General features: G+C 43.2%; 3 protein-coding genes across 4 annotated transcripts; 2 read left to right on the top strand and 1 right to left on the bottom strand.

Annotated features, from left to right (window-relative positions):
• Positions 1-2,534: 2,534 nt before the first annotated feature.
• Positions 2,535-4,553, top strand: LOC100825708. The gene has a single exon (XM_024460126.1). The coding sequence runs from the start codon at positions 3,102-3,104 to the stop codon at positions 4,431-4,433; it is 1,332 nt and encodes a 443-aa protein (XP_024315894.1). The 5' UTR covers positions 2,535-3,101; the 3' UTR covers positions 4,434-4,553.
• A 357-nt stretch (positions 4,554-4,910) lies between these two features.
• On the bottom strand, positions 4,911-11,625 carry LOC112270580. Of its 2 annotated transcripts, XM_024458305.1 has the most exons (6): positions 11,304-11,625; positions 10,231-10,274; positions 9,916-9,971; positions 9,654-9,781; positions 9,304-9,396; positions 8,411-8,629 (listed from the first exon to the last, which is right to left on the bottom strand). In XM_024458305.1, exons 1-6 carry the CDS (start codon positions 11,332-11,334, stop codon positions 8,622-8,624), a joined length of 360 nt encoding a protein of 119 aa, XP_024314073.1. In that variant the 5' UTR covers positions 11,335-11,625; the 3' UTR covers positions 8,411-8,621. The 2 variants fall into 2 exon arrangements, 1 of the variants encoding a protein (XP_024314073.1); XR_002962844.1 differs by lacking the exons at positions 8,411-8,629; positions 10,231-10,274; positions 11,304-11,625 and adding an exon at positions 4,911-5,258 and having other exon boundaries at positions 9,304-9,401; positions 9,916-10,219.
• LOC104583166 (LEAF RUST 10 DISEASE-RESISTANCE LOCUS RECEPTOR-LIKE PROTEIN KINASE-like 2.4) lies at positions 6,821-8,252 on the top strand. Its single transcript, XM_010234932.3, is given in 2 exon segments — positions 6,821-7,976; positions 7,979-8,252. Coding segments are annotated over 2 exon segments (1,332 nt in total). The 5' UTR covers positions 6,821-6,844; the 3' UTR covers positions 8,179-8,252.
• Positions 11,626-16,818: the final 5,193 nt, after the last annotated feature.

Genomic DNA, 16,818 nt, shown 5'->3' with positions numbered 1-16,818 from the left:
AATCACGTGTATCCCGCGTCATTTGACTTGCCTACTATTGATAAACTTTTACAGACCGTAATACATCGCGCAGATCACTTGATTCTCGTCTACTTCAGCTGTTTCTAAATATAAGATTATAGTTTTGCCTTAAGTCAAACTTCTTCAAATTTGATCAAAGTTATAGAAAAATCTACTACCATCTAAAACTGTACATTAGTTTTATTAACTTATTTGATATTGTAAATATTAGTATTTTTTATAAATTTGATTAAACTTTAAAGAAATTTGAGTTGGAGCAAAAATATGGCGTCTTATATTTAGGCGGAAGCATTATTAACCAGTGTAGAACTTGCAGTTGGGAAATTTCATGACAGAATTTGGATCATCATTTCTAGTGTTTTTTCACATTGTAACGACCCATTACAAGCAAAAATTAGTACAGATTAAGAGAGGTCCTATTTAGAATCCACCGCACCGAGTTTCCTAGTTTCTTTTGTATCCAGTAAATTGCAGATAAATCCTACTGGATGAATGTTTTTTACTACGCTCCCGAGTGGGGCCAAAGTGATACTTGGGGATCCACCTCGTGGCCCATCTACCATCCATTACGCAAGAAAGAATCACACAATCGTCGGTCCAGTAATTAGTTATAGAACATATTGTCTATTGATCCAGTAGTATATTGCTTTTTAAAGATAAGTCTTTGACCAGTAATATTACTCTACAGGACATGGGGTATGTAATTTAAAATCATAACCTTAACTGAGTACTTCTAAATACGAGTCAAATGACATTAATTTTCTGCCGTGTAAATTACGTGTTGGTAGTGTAATATGGTAAAACTCTTGACTTGTTGAATAAAAATGTCTTATATCTTGTAATGCGACGATTGGTAGCTAGCTTGACCGATTTGCACAATCATGAGTTGCATTGTGCATCGGGCCGACATGGTCTTTCGTTTTACCGGCTTAATTTCAATTCCATGACGATTATGATTTTAGCCTTAATTTTTTATGTGTTCCCTAATTTAAGTTGTTATTGGTTCTTTTGATTTAACTTCATAAAAATAAGAATTATTCTAAAAACAGGACATATGTAAGTTAATAAAAACTAAAAGATTATAACTTCTAAAATTTTAAATTCATAAAAATACTAAACTTTAAAATAACAATTACTCTCAGTATATGACATATGTAAGTTAATAAACAAGTAGTGAACATTCATGAAAAATCAACAAGTGTGTCATATGAGGTTAACAATTGAAAGTGACATGTTTAGCCCTAATTCCACTATATATGCCTATATGTCTTGACACTAATTTATTATACCGATTTTATATTTTCATGTGCAGCCACATGCATACCTCTAGTAGTATACACATGCAAATGCTTTCGTATGTCTAAAAGCCTAAATAACAATATTACCTATTTTCACCGGTGTTTATAAAATAATATTTGTGAGCTTCAGATCTTAAACTTTGTACTCCCTATGATCCTAAATTCTTGACTCAAATTTGCCCAAATATGAATATATCTATTTTTAAAAAGCGTCTAGATACATGTAATATTTCGACAACAATTTAGGATCGGAGGGAGTAGTTTTTAAAAATAGTTATGATTCCTTTTACTATTGTGAGAGAATTATCTTTAACTTACATTAAAAAATAACTTTGTAACTCTAACTTTAATTGGTTTGTCAGAAAATTCCCACCTCATTCCTTATTTTGTTTTTTCATTTTTTCTGAAGCTACCACGTGTGCGGAACAGACACCTATTAACACTGCTTTGGAATGTTTTGAGATACTACTAAATATGTATCATTCTGATAGTTAAGAGTCGAACTAATAATTCTGAAATACATTGATCAAATCTAGACTCAGGGCAATAGTTGAGTATTTATGTACAATATTCATTTAATTTGTACTTCCTCCGTCCGAAAATAAATGTCATAATTTCTTTACAAAATACGAGAATCTACACAATCTACAAAATAATTGTCCCGAAATTGTGACTATTTTATGACGGTGATAGTACTATTGTAGTCTTTATGAATTTTACCTATAGGCTCCTTAAGCTCCTGGGACGAAATGTGGTCAGTCACTTATTTTCAAATTTTCATCGATCCACACATGCTCAAAGGAGAACGGTGAGCACAAAGATTACACAGTACACAGGATGAACTTGGTTGCCGTCATCCCGGTCCAAATAAAAAAACTTGGTCGCCACCGTTCATCCGCCCAGCCGATCGTAAAGGAGACGGATGAGGGTGCTGGTTGGGCGCCGCTCCTCTCGCCACCGCCGGCAGCAACTTTTCGCCGGAGAGCACCCTGAGGCACTAGTTTCACCCCGTTGTTCGCACCCCAAGTCGGTCACTAGCCCATCCACCACGTACGACTGGTATCGTCAGCTCATGGCACGACTCGACATTTTTAGAGCATGTCTAGCAGAGCCTCCAAACAGGACCCCTATCCTGCTTGGGGGCTTGAGGCCAAAAAACTTGGTCCAACAGGGACCCTAAACAAGCCCCAAAATTTTGGGAGTCCCCCAAATTAGCCCCAGAGCCCCCATCCTCACGGAGCAAGTAGGAGCCTCCCCATCCTCCTCCCGCGCCCTCCCGCCTAGGTCGATTCCAGCCGCCGCCTGCCTCGCCGCCGGCCCTGTCGCCTCCTCGCACACCCCCCTCCCCTCGTGCAGCCACGGGGACGAATCGACCGCCCCGCAACTCCCCATCCCGGCGCCGCCCCTTCCTCCACCCTGTCCCTCCGCCGCCGCCGCTCATCTCCTCCCAGCCGCCGCCTGCCTCGCCGCCCGCCATGTCACATCTCCCTCCTCCTCCCACACCCCCTTCCGCCCCTCGTGCAGCCACGGCGGCAAATCGAGCCGCCTAGCTCCTCCCCATCCCGCCGCCCGGGTCCAGCACCCCACGGCCGTGTGCTCCCTTCTCTACTCACTGCCACTATAAGTCTTTGTTTTTTTGTCCAATTTGATGTGAGACGGAATTTGTATGATGTGTGTGTGGGAAAGTGAAGTGGCTGGAAGATTAATTTGATATGAATTGATCTGAATCGAAGTTGTATGATGTAGATGGGTGTATTTTTGTGAAATTGAGATAGATGGAAGATGAACTTGGTTGTTGGTTTATTTTTCAGAAAAATGGTGTTGTTCGATGATGATGATGATCTTGAGCGAGAAGAAGAGGAGGATTCTGATCACTACATGATTGTTGCTGCCCTCCTTTCGGACATTGCGGACATGGAGGAGAATGAGAGGACGAAGAAGGAGAAGCGTCGAGAATCAGTTCCAGGACACATAGTTGTTCCAAGGGACATCTATGGTACCAATTTGCGGATCATTGCCCAGTACTTTGCAGATCCTCCGATATACAATGCAAAATTCTTTAGGAGGAGATATAGGATGTTGAGGGAGTTGTTCTTGCGCATAGTGGCAGAAGTGGAAGCTCATGATGACTATTTCAGGCAGAAAAGAAATGCTTGCGGCGTTCCTGGTGCCACCGCTTTGCAGAAGGTAGTTGGTTCATTTCGCATGCTTGCCTATGGTGTTCCTGTTGACTCTGTAGATGAGATAGTAAGCCTTGCTCAAAGCACAATGATAGATATTTTCAAGAAATTTGTGAGGGCTGTGGTTGAGATATATGGGGATCAGTATTTGAGGGCACCAAATGTTGAAGACACCAAAAGGCTCATTGCTATGAATAGCGCAAGAGGGTTCCATGGCATGCTTGGTTCCATTGATTGTATGCATTGGAGATGGAAGAACTGCCCAACAGCATGGAAAGGGCAGTACACAGGGCATGTGGATGGTCCGACGATGATTCTTGAAGCTGTTGCCTCTCAATATTTGTGGATATGGCATTCTTTTTTCGGGCTTCCAGGTTCTTTGAATGGCATAAATGTGTTGCAGAGATCACCATTGTTTCAGAAGCTCACTTCAGGGACAGCTCCAGAGTTGGAGTACGTGGTGAATGGGAACAAGTACACCATGGGATACTACCTTGCTGATGGTATCTACCCATCTTGGTCAACATTTGTGAAGACCATCAGCAATCCAGAAGGGAACAAGAAGAAGCATTTTTCAACTATGCAAGAAGCGGTGAGGAAGGATGTTGAAAGAGCATTTGGTGTGCTACAAGCTCGGTTTGCAATGGTGAGAGGGCCAGCAAGATGGTGGGACAAGGAGACTATTTGGTACATCATGACAGCTTGTGTGATCCTACACAACATGATCATTGATGATGAGCGCGGTGAGGACGTGGACTTCGAATATGATCAAGATGATACCGAAGTGTTGACAAAGGCGGACTACGAGCGTCGTGATCCACTTCTGCTACGGAAGTTCTTGGCGATACACAGACGTATTCAGAGTAGGCATACTCATGATCAGCTAAGAGATGATCTTGTTGAGCACTTGTGGGCGCGACATGATGCTCAGTAGTTTGTTTATTTGCTTGTTGCCATTATGGAACTATTTGATATGAACTTGTTTAATTATTTGTGTTGTTGTGTACATTTAAATTGTTCGTAAAAATTGAATGTCGATTTGAATGTGGTTAAACCATATGTGTAGGAAATATTTAATTGCACAAACTATATGCATTGGAAATATGAACTACATGATCTATGTGTTGACATAATATAAAGAAAGTGATTTGGGGGCTGTGATATAGGGGCTCCTATTGAGCAAACACCAGTTTTTGGGCCTCTACTTATGGGGGCTGGCCCCTATTTGCAAATTTAGGGGCCCTGTTTAGGGGCTATTGCTGGGACATGGCCACTCCCAATGCATCGTCCCTTAAGGTGCGTCTCTTAGCTCACAATAAATGCTAAAAAACAACATCACCAATGCAATGTCTCTTAGGTGTTGTCTCTTGTGAGTATGCAATTAATTAGATTTGGGATTAGTACTTGCACTTCAACATTGTGACCTGTTTATGGCATATACCAACATATAAAATATTACATACAGATAAATCATGCTATTAATTCCTCCAATTTGTGGCATGAACCGGCGTAGGCATGGGAACAGTTTAGAACCACGGTACATTTTAACTCATTTCTGAAACCACTTCAGTATAATAGCCAGTTTTCTAACAGTGGGATAGTATTACAGTAGCAGCACATAAAAAATGTAGAATCTTTTGACTTCAGTGTTGCTTGCAACTGTTTTTGCAGTCTGAGAGCATGAACTGCTTCATTGTCATCAAGCCGCAAGGGGATCCAATGACAAAGAGCTCTTGCAGCTCACCAAAACATTAATGGCCTGCAAGTAAGCTTGTCCAACAAAATACATAAGCTTGTCCAACAAAACATTCAGGGGTTTGTGGATTCTGTAAGAAACTTAGCAAATCATCAGGAGGATGGGTATACATTGGCCTGAAATATATAACAAAGTAGCGAGGCAACTAAAAAATTATGATTCAAATGAGGTAAATTAAGACTATCTGCACTTTGCACAAACAGAATTGATGGCAATGTTCTGAATTCTGGCACATAAACAATCCCTAGAGAGCAATATACAAAGGAAATCACCTCAAAAGTATACTGTACACTCACTTATAAATATATTGTTTTCTTAATTCTGAAAGTGTACTGCCATCAGTTTATTCAAGTAAGGTACATTAAGCCAACAGTAAACTTATAAGCAATTTGATTGTGTAAGAAATTCACTGGATTAGAAACTTGTAAACTGAAATTATAAACTGAACGCAAAATTGAATTCACTTTTGGGTTCAGTTTGGGCAACAAACAAAGAGAACAAATATCAATTGAAAGATTGCATTATTTTTGTTATGTAGCTGCTTCCTCTAGACCACACAAACAATACAAAAACATAATATATTTACTATGATCCCCCCTAATTAGAGGCTCGCATGGTTTTGGTCAGTCACTTATTTTCAAATTTTCATCGATACAGACACGCTCAAAGGAGAACAGTGAGCACAAAGATTACACTGTACACAGCATGAACTCGGTTGCCGTCGTCCCGGTCAAAAAAAAAAAACTTGGTCGCCGCCGTTCATCCGCCCAGCAGATCCGTAAAGGAGAAGGATGCGGGTGCTGGTTGGGCGCCGCTCCTCTCGCCACCGCCGGCAGCAACTTTTCGCCGGAGAGCACCCTAAGGCACTAGTTTCACCCCGTTGTTTGCGCCCCAGGTCGGTCGCTAGCCCATCCACTGCGTACGACTGGTATCATCAGCTCATGGCACAACCCGACGGTTTTAGCCAATCCAACGCCTCGCATCGTTTTGGGAAGGAGGGGCCTCTACGTTTCTCATCTCCACCTCAGCGATGCCCCGCCCAGGCCGCCGCTTCTCCACCACCACCACCATCTCCTCCTCCAGCTCCGCATACCTACAGCAGCCGGCTCCACAGTTTCACCCCCTGCACGGCCAGACAATGCTTCCCTCCATCCTTTCAAAATCAAGAAACGAGCCGTTACTATCCCGAGATTGCCACCGTCTCCGTCGCCTTCTCTGCTCTTCCCTCCGCACAGCTACAGCTCTCCGACCCGCCGCCACTGTCGTTGCATCATCATCACCTCCAAGTTCCAACTCCCACCTGTCTTCTTCCCCTAATTCCTACCACCACTACACCACTGTCCTCCAATCCTGCGTCGCGTCGCGTTCCCTGGGCACTGGCAGGCAGCTTGTGAAATCATAGGTGATGTGTAACATTGGCAAGTGTTTTAGATAAAACATTGATGTGGATATTTTGGATAATATGGATATTTATGTGATGACATGTATCATGTTTTGGACTTAGTGATTTGCTATTGGTGTGTTGATCCATTAGTTTTTTATGTGAAAAACATGACGTGAGTTGTGTGGAACTTATTCTAAGTCAAATCATGGACTTGTTTGACCTGCCTGCCGAGGAGTGCAACCGGTGCTTGGCGTCGCATATGGCCTGGCTCACCGGATGCTGCGCAGACATGGATGGCGTCCGCCTCAACGGTCCGAGCTGCTACCTGCGCTACGAGTTCATGGGCTTCGTCCCCAGCATGTCGCCGTCAATGGTGCGGCTCCTACCTCCAGCTCCGGCGTCTGTGCCAGGGATTACTCCCCCGGAGCGGAAGAAGAAGGCTAGGATTTACATACTAGCTGACACCCTGAGTGCATTGGCGCTGCTGTGCGTCATTCTTCTCATTGCATTCCTTTGCTGCAAGAATGAGCGCCATGGCTCACTTCCTCCCATGCCCTGGAAGAACTGGAAGTGGAAGAGAGACACGCCAACGATCGAATCCTTCCTGCGGCGGCAACATCCGAGGAGGTACAGCTACTCGCAAGTGAAACGGATGACAAAATCTTTGGCGCACAAGCTCGGCCAAGGCGGCAACGGAGTGGTCTACAAAGGCACCCTCCCAGAGCCAGACAGCCGCAAGATCGCTGTGAAGATGCTCAAGGACGCCAAGGACATCGACGGCGAGGACTTCATGAACGAGGTCGCCAGCATCAGCAGAACCTCCCATGTCAACGTCGTCACGCTGCTGGGGTTCTGCTTGCAGGGGAGATCAAAACGGGGCCTCATCTACGAGTTCATGCCCAATGGCTCGCTGGAAAGACACACTTTTGGGCAAGCCATGGACCATTCACTCCGCTGGGAGATGCTGTTTGACATCGCCCTCGGCATCGCGCGAGGTCTGGAGTACCTGCACCAGGGCTGCAATGCGCACATTGTGCATTTCGATATCAAGCCTCACAACATCCTCCTGGACCAGGACCTCCGGCCTAAGATCTCCGATTTTGGACTAGCCAAGCTGTGCCCCCAGAAAGAGAGCTCTATCAATGTGTCCATCACCGGAGCCCGGGGCACGATTGGGTACATCGCGCCTGAGGTATTTGTCAGGGGAGTAGGAGCAGTCAACAGCAAGCCAGACGTCTACAGCTATGGCATGATGCTTCTTGCGATGTCTGGTGCAAGGAGAAGCATCGACGAAGTTGCTGGTTCAGAGACAAGTAGCAGCAGCAAGTATTTCCCCAGTGTTTATATCAAGACTTGGATCAGTTCTGCGCAAGTGCTTGTGAGATCGATCGTGAGGCCACCGGTCTGGTAAGGAAGATGGTGTTGGTCGGGCTTTGGTGCGTGCAAGTCTCTGCTCCGGATCAACCTTCCATGACCAGAGTGGTGGAGATGCTGGAAAAGAGCACCGCAGAGCTTCAGCTGCCACCACAGTCAGGCTAATGAATTCTTTGAAACTGAAGATGGTGTTGTGTCCTTCCTCTGAATTCACACCTTAGATTCTGAATTGCATGTAAGAGTGCCTTTGATGTATACGGAGTATTTCTCTACTTATTCTTTGTATATGTAGACTAGATCAGGATGGTGGGCGTTGCCGCACCCGTCAATTTCGACAATAGAATTGTTGGAAGGATACAAATATTTGGAGACACGAAGGATAAAAGTTAAACTTGGATGGAGTAAAGAAAACTAGTAATGTATGTATGCCAAGTTATACGAGTAGTTTTGTCTAACTGGAATTAATAGTTTAATGCTAAAGCATGCACACAATTGCATCAAGCCAAAATTGAAAGCCAACAATTCCTTGATGCTACTGCAGCTAGAAGACATTCATGATCCAACGGTCCCGAATGTTGGAGGGGTGAGAAGGCTGCAAGGGGCTCAGTTTACTGTCCTACATAAGAGCAAATAAATCATCCGAATTATGTTATTGCCAGCTGCATGACCAAAATTCCCATGCTTATTTATGTCAAAGAGAGCAATGAGGGTTTAATCATTATAAGATTTTTCCTGTCTGAATAATAAGCACAAGAAGAAGCCACCAAAGAGAGGTGAAACAGAGCATTCCTAGAAAGGAAAAAATGAAGCATGAATTAATGAGAGAAGAATGGAGGAACCAAGCTTCCCCTTCCCGGATGAAAAGAGATTGAATGAGAAGTGAACCATTTTCCCGATAGATCGAGTTTGAAGTATCCGGTATCGCAGGTTGGAATTTAAGCTTTCCCTACTGAAATATGATGGATATCATAAGATAAGATCACCGAGACTGGTATCTCCATGGCGAAATATGTTCAGACCTAGAGTGACTTTGTGTCAATAGTATAGAAAGTAGATGCTCTCAGTTTAGTTCAATACTTATAGAAAGCAGCAAGAACTGATGAAATGAAATTACATCAAGGAAATAAGTTACAGTAACCTTAACAGAGTCCATAGAAAGAATCTTGTTGTGGACTTGCTTTGACCCCGAGTGACCATTGATCAGTAGTATAGAAAAAAAGTTCCTCAGTTCAATTCAATCAACAAGACTCGTGAAAATTCCATCTAGGAAATAAGTTACAGTAAGCTTACCAGAATTTCGCAGAATCCTGTTGTTGCCTTGCTCTTCCCACCTTCCCGCTGGCACTTCTGGTCCAAAAATCAGCAAATGGAGGCACCTTGATACTATCCTTAATTTGTAAAATTGTAGTGTTATAGACAAATAGCAACATGAACAAAAGCAATAAAATCACTATTTTTCATCCAGTTCACATAGGCCCACGAAATAACTAATGGTCATAAATTGACAAAATATCAATCACCATCATGGATCTAACAAACTTAGTCTAGCTCTAGTTCCTAAACCAACAAATCCTCTTTGCATCTACCTTTGTAGAGTCTTAACTCTAACCCAATAGTTTATATTGAATTACAAATCTTACTTGTTCCTCGGGGCCTTTTGAAGAGCGCAAAATAGATGTAGCTTGATAATATGCATGAAAGCAATGTAGACCAGCAACTGCTTGCCCGATTACTGGCAAGGTACAAACTCTGTTTCTTTCCTATAACCCTGAAACTACCAATCATCAGAACACAATCACTTCTAAAATGAGAAAAGAAATGAGTTGAAAGAGAATAGCCTGTCAATTTTGATATAATAAGAGTAATTTGAGGTGAATCTTCCTATTTGGCAATGTTATTTACCTGTCTAACATGAGGGTCAATATGCCAAAGAAGATAGCCACAGCATTATCAGGCACCTGCAAACAGTAGTAAAACAACATTAGCACATTAGGTAGTAATTGTAATTATCATTAACTTGATTAAAAAGGACTTTCCGTCATGGGTAGGCATGTCAAAGGTTAGCGAGTAACTCAGTTGTTAATATATGATTAAATACAATGTGCTTCCTCCGATCCATAATAGGTGTCTCAGATTTAGTACAAAGTTAGTACAAAGTTGTACTAAATCTGAGATACTTATAAATGGATCTAAGGGAGTACTTTCATATAACCTGACCGAAATAATATGAATCGATGTGACACGAGAGCCAAGGCTTCGACCTGCAATCGAAAGCGGGTCCTTTAATTTTAGATAGAAGAAATGTTTGAAGAAATGTTTTTCTATCTAAAATAAAAGAATTTTGCTGACAAATGTTTTCCTCATTCTTCTGATCCCATCTGGCTCTTCATGTGTCCAATCTTGAATATAGCCAGGAAAAGGTAAAATATCCATTCCATATCGCGAATGAAAGAACAAAGAAGGGGCCATTTTTGCAGAGCATACCAATCGCTCACCCAGTCAACCCTTCGATTTGGGATGTAAATTTCAGTAAAGAATAAAACTCCCGAGTATTTAGTGGCAGAACTCATTATTTGGAAGCCTAGCATAAGTTCCAGTCAGATGGAGAACCATGAACTTCCAAATAAAAGGAATTATCTCGAAAAGTGAATTTAACAGTTGATGTTTTCAGAGGTAATTAACAAAAACACATATCTCCTATTGTCCTTTATAACACAAATGGGCCGAGTGGTCTTCTGATAGAGCTTGTAATAAAGTGAGCCAACCAATTGGATGTGGGTAGCTGCCAATGATAAGTGCCAAGAATGGTAAATTGGTAACCCCCAAAGAAACAACAACAAGAAAAGAAACACAACAATGCATCTGAAAGTCAGTACCACTGTAAATGCAACATTAGCTATTGAAATGGTTGTTCTTGCACGAAGTTCATGGAATATCTTATCGAGCAAATAGGTAAAGAGCTCACATGCATGTGAACAAGCACCTTCATGTACACATTCTGCACAAGTAATCATATTATGCAGGCTGTGTCCATATAGTTTCAATAAGTAGTACAGCACATACATACACAAATTTCAAAAATTTGGTTGAGAAAAATTTCTGCAGACTAAGGGTGAAACATGATTGCAGTTATAGCAGTATATAGAAACTGGAGAAAGGAGAAAAAAATTCTGCTAGAAATGATCCACATCGGAGAGAGAGAGGCTCTTCATGATTCCATGTTTGGGCCCCTAACTGAGAGAGCATTGAAGATAGAAGATCCAAGGTAAAGGTGAGGAATCTATCCATACCAGCCCTGGATGAACTCGGTGCACAGGTCATCGACACAGGTCTTGAGGCTGAGGCGCTGAGCTTCTTGCGGCCGAATATGCGGAAGATGATGACCTTGCCGGGTCGCCGCCGCCCAATCCCTACATCCAACGCCTTGTTCTCACCAGAGCCTGAGCCAGTGCAGAGAGTGGAGGCGGGGCGGGTGCAGCGAGCGAGGCGGAGCCATGGTGTGGCAACGAAAACATCGGCGAGGGGGGTTGCAAGCGGGAGGGACGAGAGACACGTCCATGGAGAAACGGAAGCGGCGGCTCTGCGGACTGCGGAGCGAGGAGCGGACGCGAGAACAATTGTCCAGGTTGGTTCACACGGCCCACTCGGCCCGATTAACCAGAAGCCTTCCATTTTTCTCTGGGAGCAGCTGCTCTATAGAACAGAGGCCCATGAATGGACGGCCGGATTTCGCCTAGGCGCCTGATCGGACGGCCGAAAAGCCTGATGGCGTGAGAGGCCTCACAGGGTGCCCAGTTTTACTGTCTAAATATCTAACTACGGCTATGCTATTATCCGCACACAAGTCGCAACAGTGACTTCCCAATTCCCATGTATGTTTGTAAGCTCGTTTTCATGAAATAGATGTCGCTGTATACATGTAAAATGAGTTCAGCGTAGTTACCAGGACATGTAGTTGTGGTTATTAACGCATAATAATGTAAATGTCTTAATTCTCATATTTAATCTTATGCATTCCGGCCACAAGATTGAATATGAGAGTTAAGCAACTCATCGCCATGTACTCAAAGCACAGCGGAGCAGTGTTAACCATGCCCGATCGATGTCTAACAACCTGATAACTTGTTACTCCCCTCCGAGATCAATATTACTTGTCGCAAATTTTTCCAAATATGGATGTATCTACGACTAAAATGTGTCTAGATACATGTAATATTTCGTCAATTAGTTAGGATCGGAGGGAGTAGTAATATTGTGATTATTTAATACGATACCATATACTTCCTCTGTCCCATATTAAGTGACTTTGTATTACATGTATCTAAACGTTTTTTAGGCATAGATACATCCGTATTTAGGCAAAAAAAGTTGACGAAATGACACAGCGTGCCATTCATATATCAAAGAGAGTCGAGAAGAACTCAACCCGGCGGATAACAATTACAAACAAAACAACAAAAAGAAGAGCAAGCTATAAGGCGGGCGCTAGAATCAGGAGACATCATCGCTACCAGAAACCAGGGCACCTAAACCAGAAGGTCTGGTGGTCATATATTTAGACAATTTGAGTCACTTAATATGGATGGAGGGAGTACTATAGTAACTAACCAGTCTAGTCGGTGATGAGTTTATTGGTCTGGTGGTCGTATAGAGGGCGTATCGTAGGTCACGTGTAACAGCTCTGTGTCTCCTCGAAAAAAAGTTATACTCCCTCCGTCCAACAAAGTGACTAAATTTGAATGCATCTATACACTAAGTGGTATCTAGATACATTCAAATTTTGACAAACTTGAGACATCTTTTGTTGGACGGGGGGAGTATGTCTCGCGTTGTGCTATTAAAGAGAATGTCAGAGGCAGAAGAATTAGATTGGACCTACCGATCTTCGTCTTATGTGATGTGAATAGGTGGGGAGGGATCTCTCTGCATCCTTCATACCTAGGCAATTTTTTCTTCATATTGTCTTTGTGTAGGATAAGTCGAGCGCTAGAATACAGGAGATGAGTGCCAATTAAATTTCCAAAAGCTATAATAGACATCGATAAAAGGAGAAGGAAAAAGAAAATGAATGCTGAGTTTATGTTGAATATGTGTGTAGGTTACAATTGGACGTGTCGGAGTTGAACACTTGTAATTCGGACATAATATATAAAGTCACTGCGGGTAAGCAAATAGACTACAATTGATAGGCATAGACACATAACGGCGGTCCACCGTGAGGCACGGCCAAGAGACGTCGCAATCCTCGATAGGTTTGTCGCTATGCTTGAATTATGTCGATTTAGTACGACAGGAAGGAGCACCCAAGCAGAGGCTAGCGGAGATGTATGCGTCGACTGAACTCCATTATAAAACATCGTCTCACCGTTTCTACTTTCTGCAATGTTCTCGGAGTATCATATGCCTAATTTCATAACAAGTAGAGAAAAGTTCATGGCGTGGATCACGAGGAGATGATCTAGAGGCGAGGGCGACGACATGCATCTACAACTAGTCAATCCGCACTTCCGCAGGACATGATGTTCTGCAAGGGCGGATCAGATTCAAGGTGGAGCATCACTACTACAAAACAGTGCATATGTGACGAGTCATCAGTGACGGGCTTTTCGTGCCCGTCACAGATGACCATCATCAGTCACGGGTCTACCACACCCGTCATTGATGATGTCATCAGTGACGGTCGCGTGCTAGCCCGTCATTGATGACCACTCATCTGTCACGGTCTTGGGAGGCCCGTCACTAATGGTTCAATGTGAAAAATATCAAAATTCACAAAAACACACATCAGTGGCGGTCCTTTAATCTAGGCCCGCTACTAATGACTCATGAAGACCTTTAAAGATTGAAATAATCATAACTAATTCATAAAAAATCAGAAAAATGTGATTCTTTTTGCTGAAGTTTTAATTTTTTTCTTACTTAACACGATGGAACAATAATATCATATGTTAGTATTTGAAAAATGAACTATATAGTGCAAACTTGTTATTTTTCACACTTGAAGTTTATGGTTTTATGCAAAATGATAGAAGTTTTGTCCATTTCTATGCCATAGTTCATGATAATGTATCCAATTTTTGCATAAATATGTATCTTGTCATGAAAAATAATATTTCCAAAGAGTTCTACAAATTTTTGGTTATAAAAAATGATTTTCAATTTTCAAATGCAAAAATGGGGTATTTTAAACCAATGAACAAAGTGACGGCCATTTCTCTTTCATAGTTGATGATGATGTTTTTAATTTTCCACAAAAGTGCATATTACATGCCAAACAATATTGACAAAGATTTTTTTAATTAAAGAATATATACGACACATATATATTATACTGAGAATGAAAATACAACAATTTATAAGCATTAGTGGCGGGCATTTTGTAAGACCCGCTACTAGTGGGTTTGGCCCAGTCCAACTTAGTCTAGGGTTTGGGGGCACGTATAAAACTCCGCACTGGCCCCTCTCCACCCAACGGACGCCGCCACCCACCAACTCCCACTCTCTCATTGTCCTCCTCCCTCCCAAATCTTTTCATTCTTCTCCTCCCTCACAATCAAAGTACTCCCTCTTCTCCCTCCCAAATCTCCTCCCGAACTGCCTCTCACTGGACCCGGCCCCGGCCCGGCCCGGAACGCTGCCGGCGGCGCCTCCTGCTCGGCCGCGCCGCCTGCTCGACCCGCCGCCGGCCGCGCCCCTCACGGTTCCGGATAGGGAGCCGCCGGATCCGGACCGGGAGCGCGGGTCCATGCCGCCGCCGCCATGGAGCCTCTAGGCCTCTCCCCCTCCCTCTTATTTTCTCTCTTTTGCAGCGTGGGTCGCCGTGGAGAGGAGCAGCCATGGAGACGAGGAGGTCGACGCCGACGGCCAGTGGGTGCCGCCATGGGATGTGTCCCCCCGGATCCTGGTAAGCCTGTTCCTCTCTATGTTCTTTCGAGCTCTCTCTTCTCTTGGTTCTCTCTCACGATTCTTTCTCCCTCTCTCTCTCTCCCCCTACTGCCGCCGCCGAGGACACGAAGCCCGCGGGTTCCCGTTGCCGCCGTGGACTTGTGGAGATAGCTGCCAACGCCTTCCAGTGATTTGTTGTGATTTGTGGATTTAGATTGTACTGTGATTTGTTGATTTAGACTATACGCATCCGGATTTGTTGTTTCATTGGATTAATTTGTTTGATTTGTAGAAGATGCGGGCCTGTGGCCTGTTTTCTTTATTTGGGCAAAACTACTATCACTGTCGGTTCCTCACCTGCTGCCCGCCACTGATGTGGTACGCCGACGCATCGCTGACAAGAAGCCAAGTTAGTGGACTGATAACCCATTCCGTAAAAGTGCATGGTGACGATACATCGGGAAGGTAGACTTTTGTCGGAGTGGAGGCAGATAGGCCGAAGCAGAGCGGAACGAGGCCGGAGTGGACGACTCAGGTGCGGGGGTGCCCCCCCGGAAATGGTACGAGTTGTTCACGGCACGGAGTATCATTGACAAGCAACGGCAGCGATCGCTGGTGTGATGACGTTGAAGCGGTCAACAATTTCATTTTTGCAAAGACGAGCTTCAGCTGTTCCTTAGTTTTTTCACAATTGCTATGGACGCATGCAAGATGCAAAAGATGGAGCTAGTGTCGACTTCAAAGATCCTTGAGTTAACTTTTAATTTTGTTATGTGTGTTTGATCAAATGTACTTCAGTTAATTAAACAAATAATGCCAGGCCGTTTACTTAATCCTTCGTTTTAGCGGCAGTGAAAACTTGTTTTTTGCTTAGTCGTCTTCTTGTCCCCTTTGGTTTTTCCTACGAAAATCAAAATAATCCATCAAATTCAAGTTTCTAGAGCTTTGTGCAAAACCTGCCGCCGGCCCCTCTACTGCAAGAAAAAGGAAAATAATATGAACAGGAGAACACCGTAGCATCACGATTTTTCTGAGAGTGTTTCTAGAAAACTGTGTTGTATTCAGGGATGGGCATATTAACCGAGCACCGATGTATCAAAACCGGAAAATTCAGTCTTAACCGGTTAGCAATATTTAAAAAAGGAATTTATCTCGGTTAGGCCCTGTTTGGTATTGGAGTTTTTGAGATGTTTTTAGGTATAGACCCCTCAAATTGAAAAACATTACAAATCTCAAATGGTTGTTTGGTAGGAAGAGTTTGGAGAGGATTATTCCTAACTTCACCAACAAACACTCTATTTTTTTAACCAAATTAAAACACTTCTCAAACTAGTGTTTTTTAGAAAAACCGAGTGCTTTTAGATTTTTTTCGAGGGACTAACCGAGTATTTTTAGTTTTTTTCGGCGGGACTAACCTAGTATTTTTATATTTATTTTTGAGAGGACCTAGTTTTTTTGGCCCAGTTTTCTTTGCTACGTCCAAAAGTACCCCTCCCCTGAGTCCAACTACCAGGCACGTCGATCTCGATAGTCTGATACGTCTTCTCCCGTAGACAGATCGCCACTATGCCTGGCTATCGGGCCGGCCCCGGCCCCAGATAAACGGCCTGTTGATCCCGATAGTTTGATTCTTGGGCATTTAGGACATCGGCGTATGTGGGATCTTTGTAGTTTAGGCCGTAATCTGTGAGTGGGAACTCATAAGAATTGGGGTTGTTTGGATCATATGGTGGATTTGGCGTAATGCGTATGAAGCCAAACATGTTTGAGAGGGGAGGAGTGGTTTGAGTGTGAAAATTCTGCAAATGAAATGCCCTATTTATAGGTAAAATTCGGCCAAAAGAAGGCCTAAATTTGAGAAAAAAAGCACAAATGGGCCTCCAAAGCCCCCATAAGCCCGGGAGTCGACCGTTCACCCCG

The sequence above is a fragment of the Brachypodium distachyon genome, chromosome 2 (genome assembly GCF_000005505.3).
Source record: "Brachypodium distachyon strain Bd21 chromosome 2, Brachypodium_distachyon_v3.0, whole genome shotgun sequence".
NCBI classification, from domain to species: domain Eukaryota; kingdom Viridiplantae; phylum Streptophyta; class Magnoliopsida; order Poales; family Poaceae; genus Brachypodium; species Brachypodium distachyon.
The sequence above is the reverse complement of the archived record's forward strand: the minus strand, read 5'-3'. Positions and strand labels throughout refer to the sequence as shown.

Excerpts from the sequence above, each read along its gene's own strand:
- LOC112270580 (XM_024458305.1), bottom strand. The coding sequence starts at position 11,334 with ATGACCTGTGCACCGAGTTCATCCAGGGCTG. Across the intron at positions 9,782-9,915 it reads TTGACCCTCATGTTAGACAG|GGTTATAGGAAAGAAACAGA; the intron begins GTAAATAACATT and ends TGGTAGTTTCAG. Across the intron at positions 9,397-9,653 it reads CAAAAGGCCCCGAGGAACAA|TATCAAGGTGCCTCCATTTG; the intron begins GTAAGATTTGTA and ends AATTAAGGATAG.
- LOC100825708 (XM_024460126.1), top strand. The coding sequence starts at position 3,102 with ATGAACTTGGTTGTTGGTTTATTTTTCAGAAAAATGGTGTTGTTCGAT.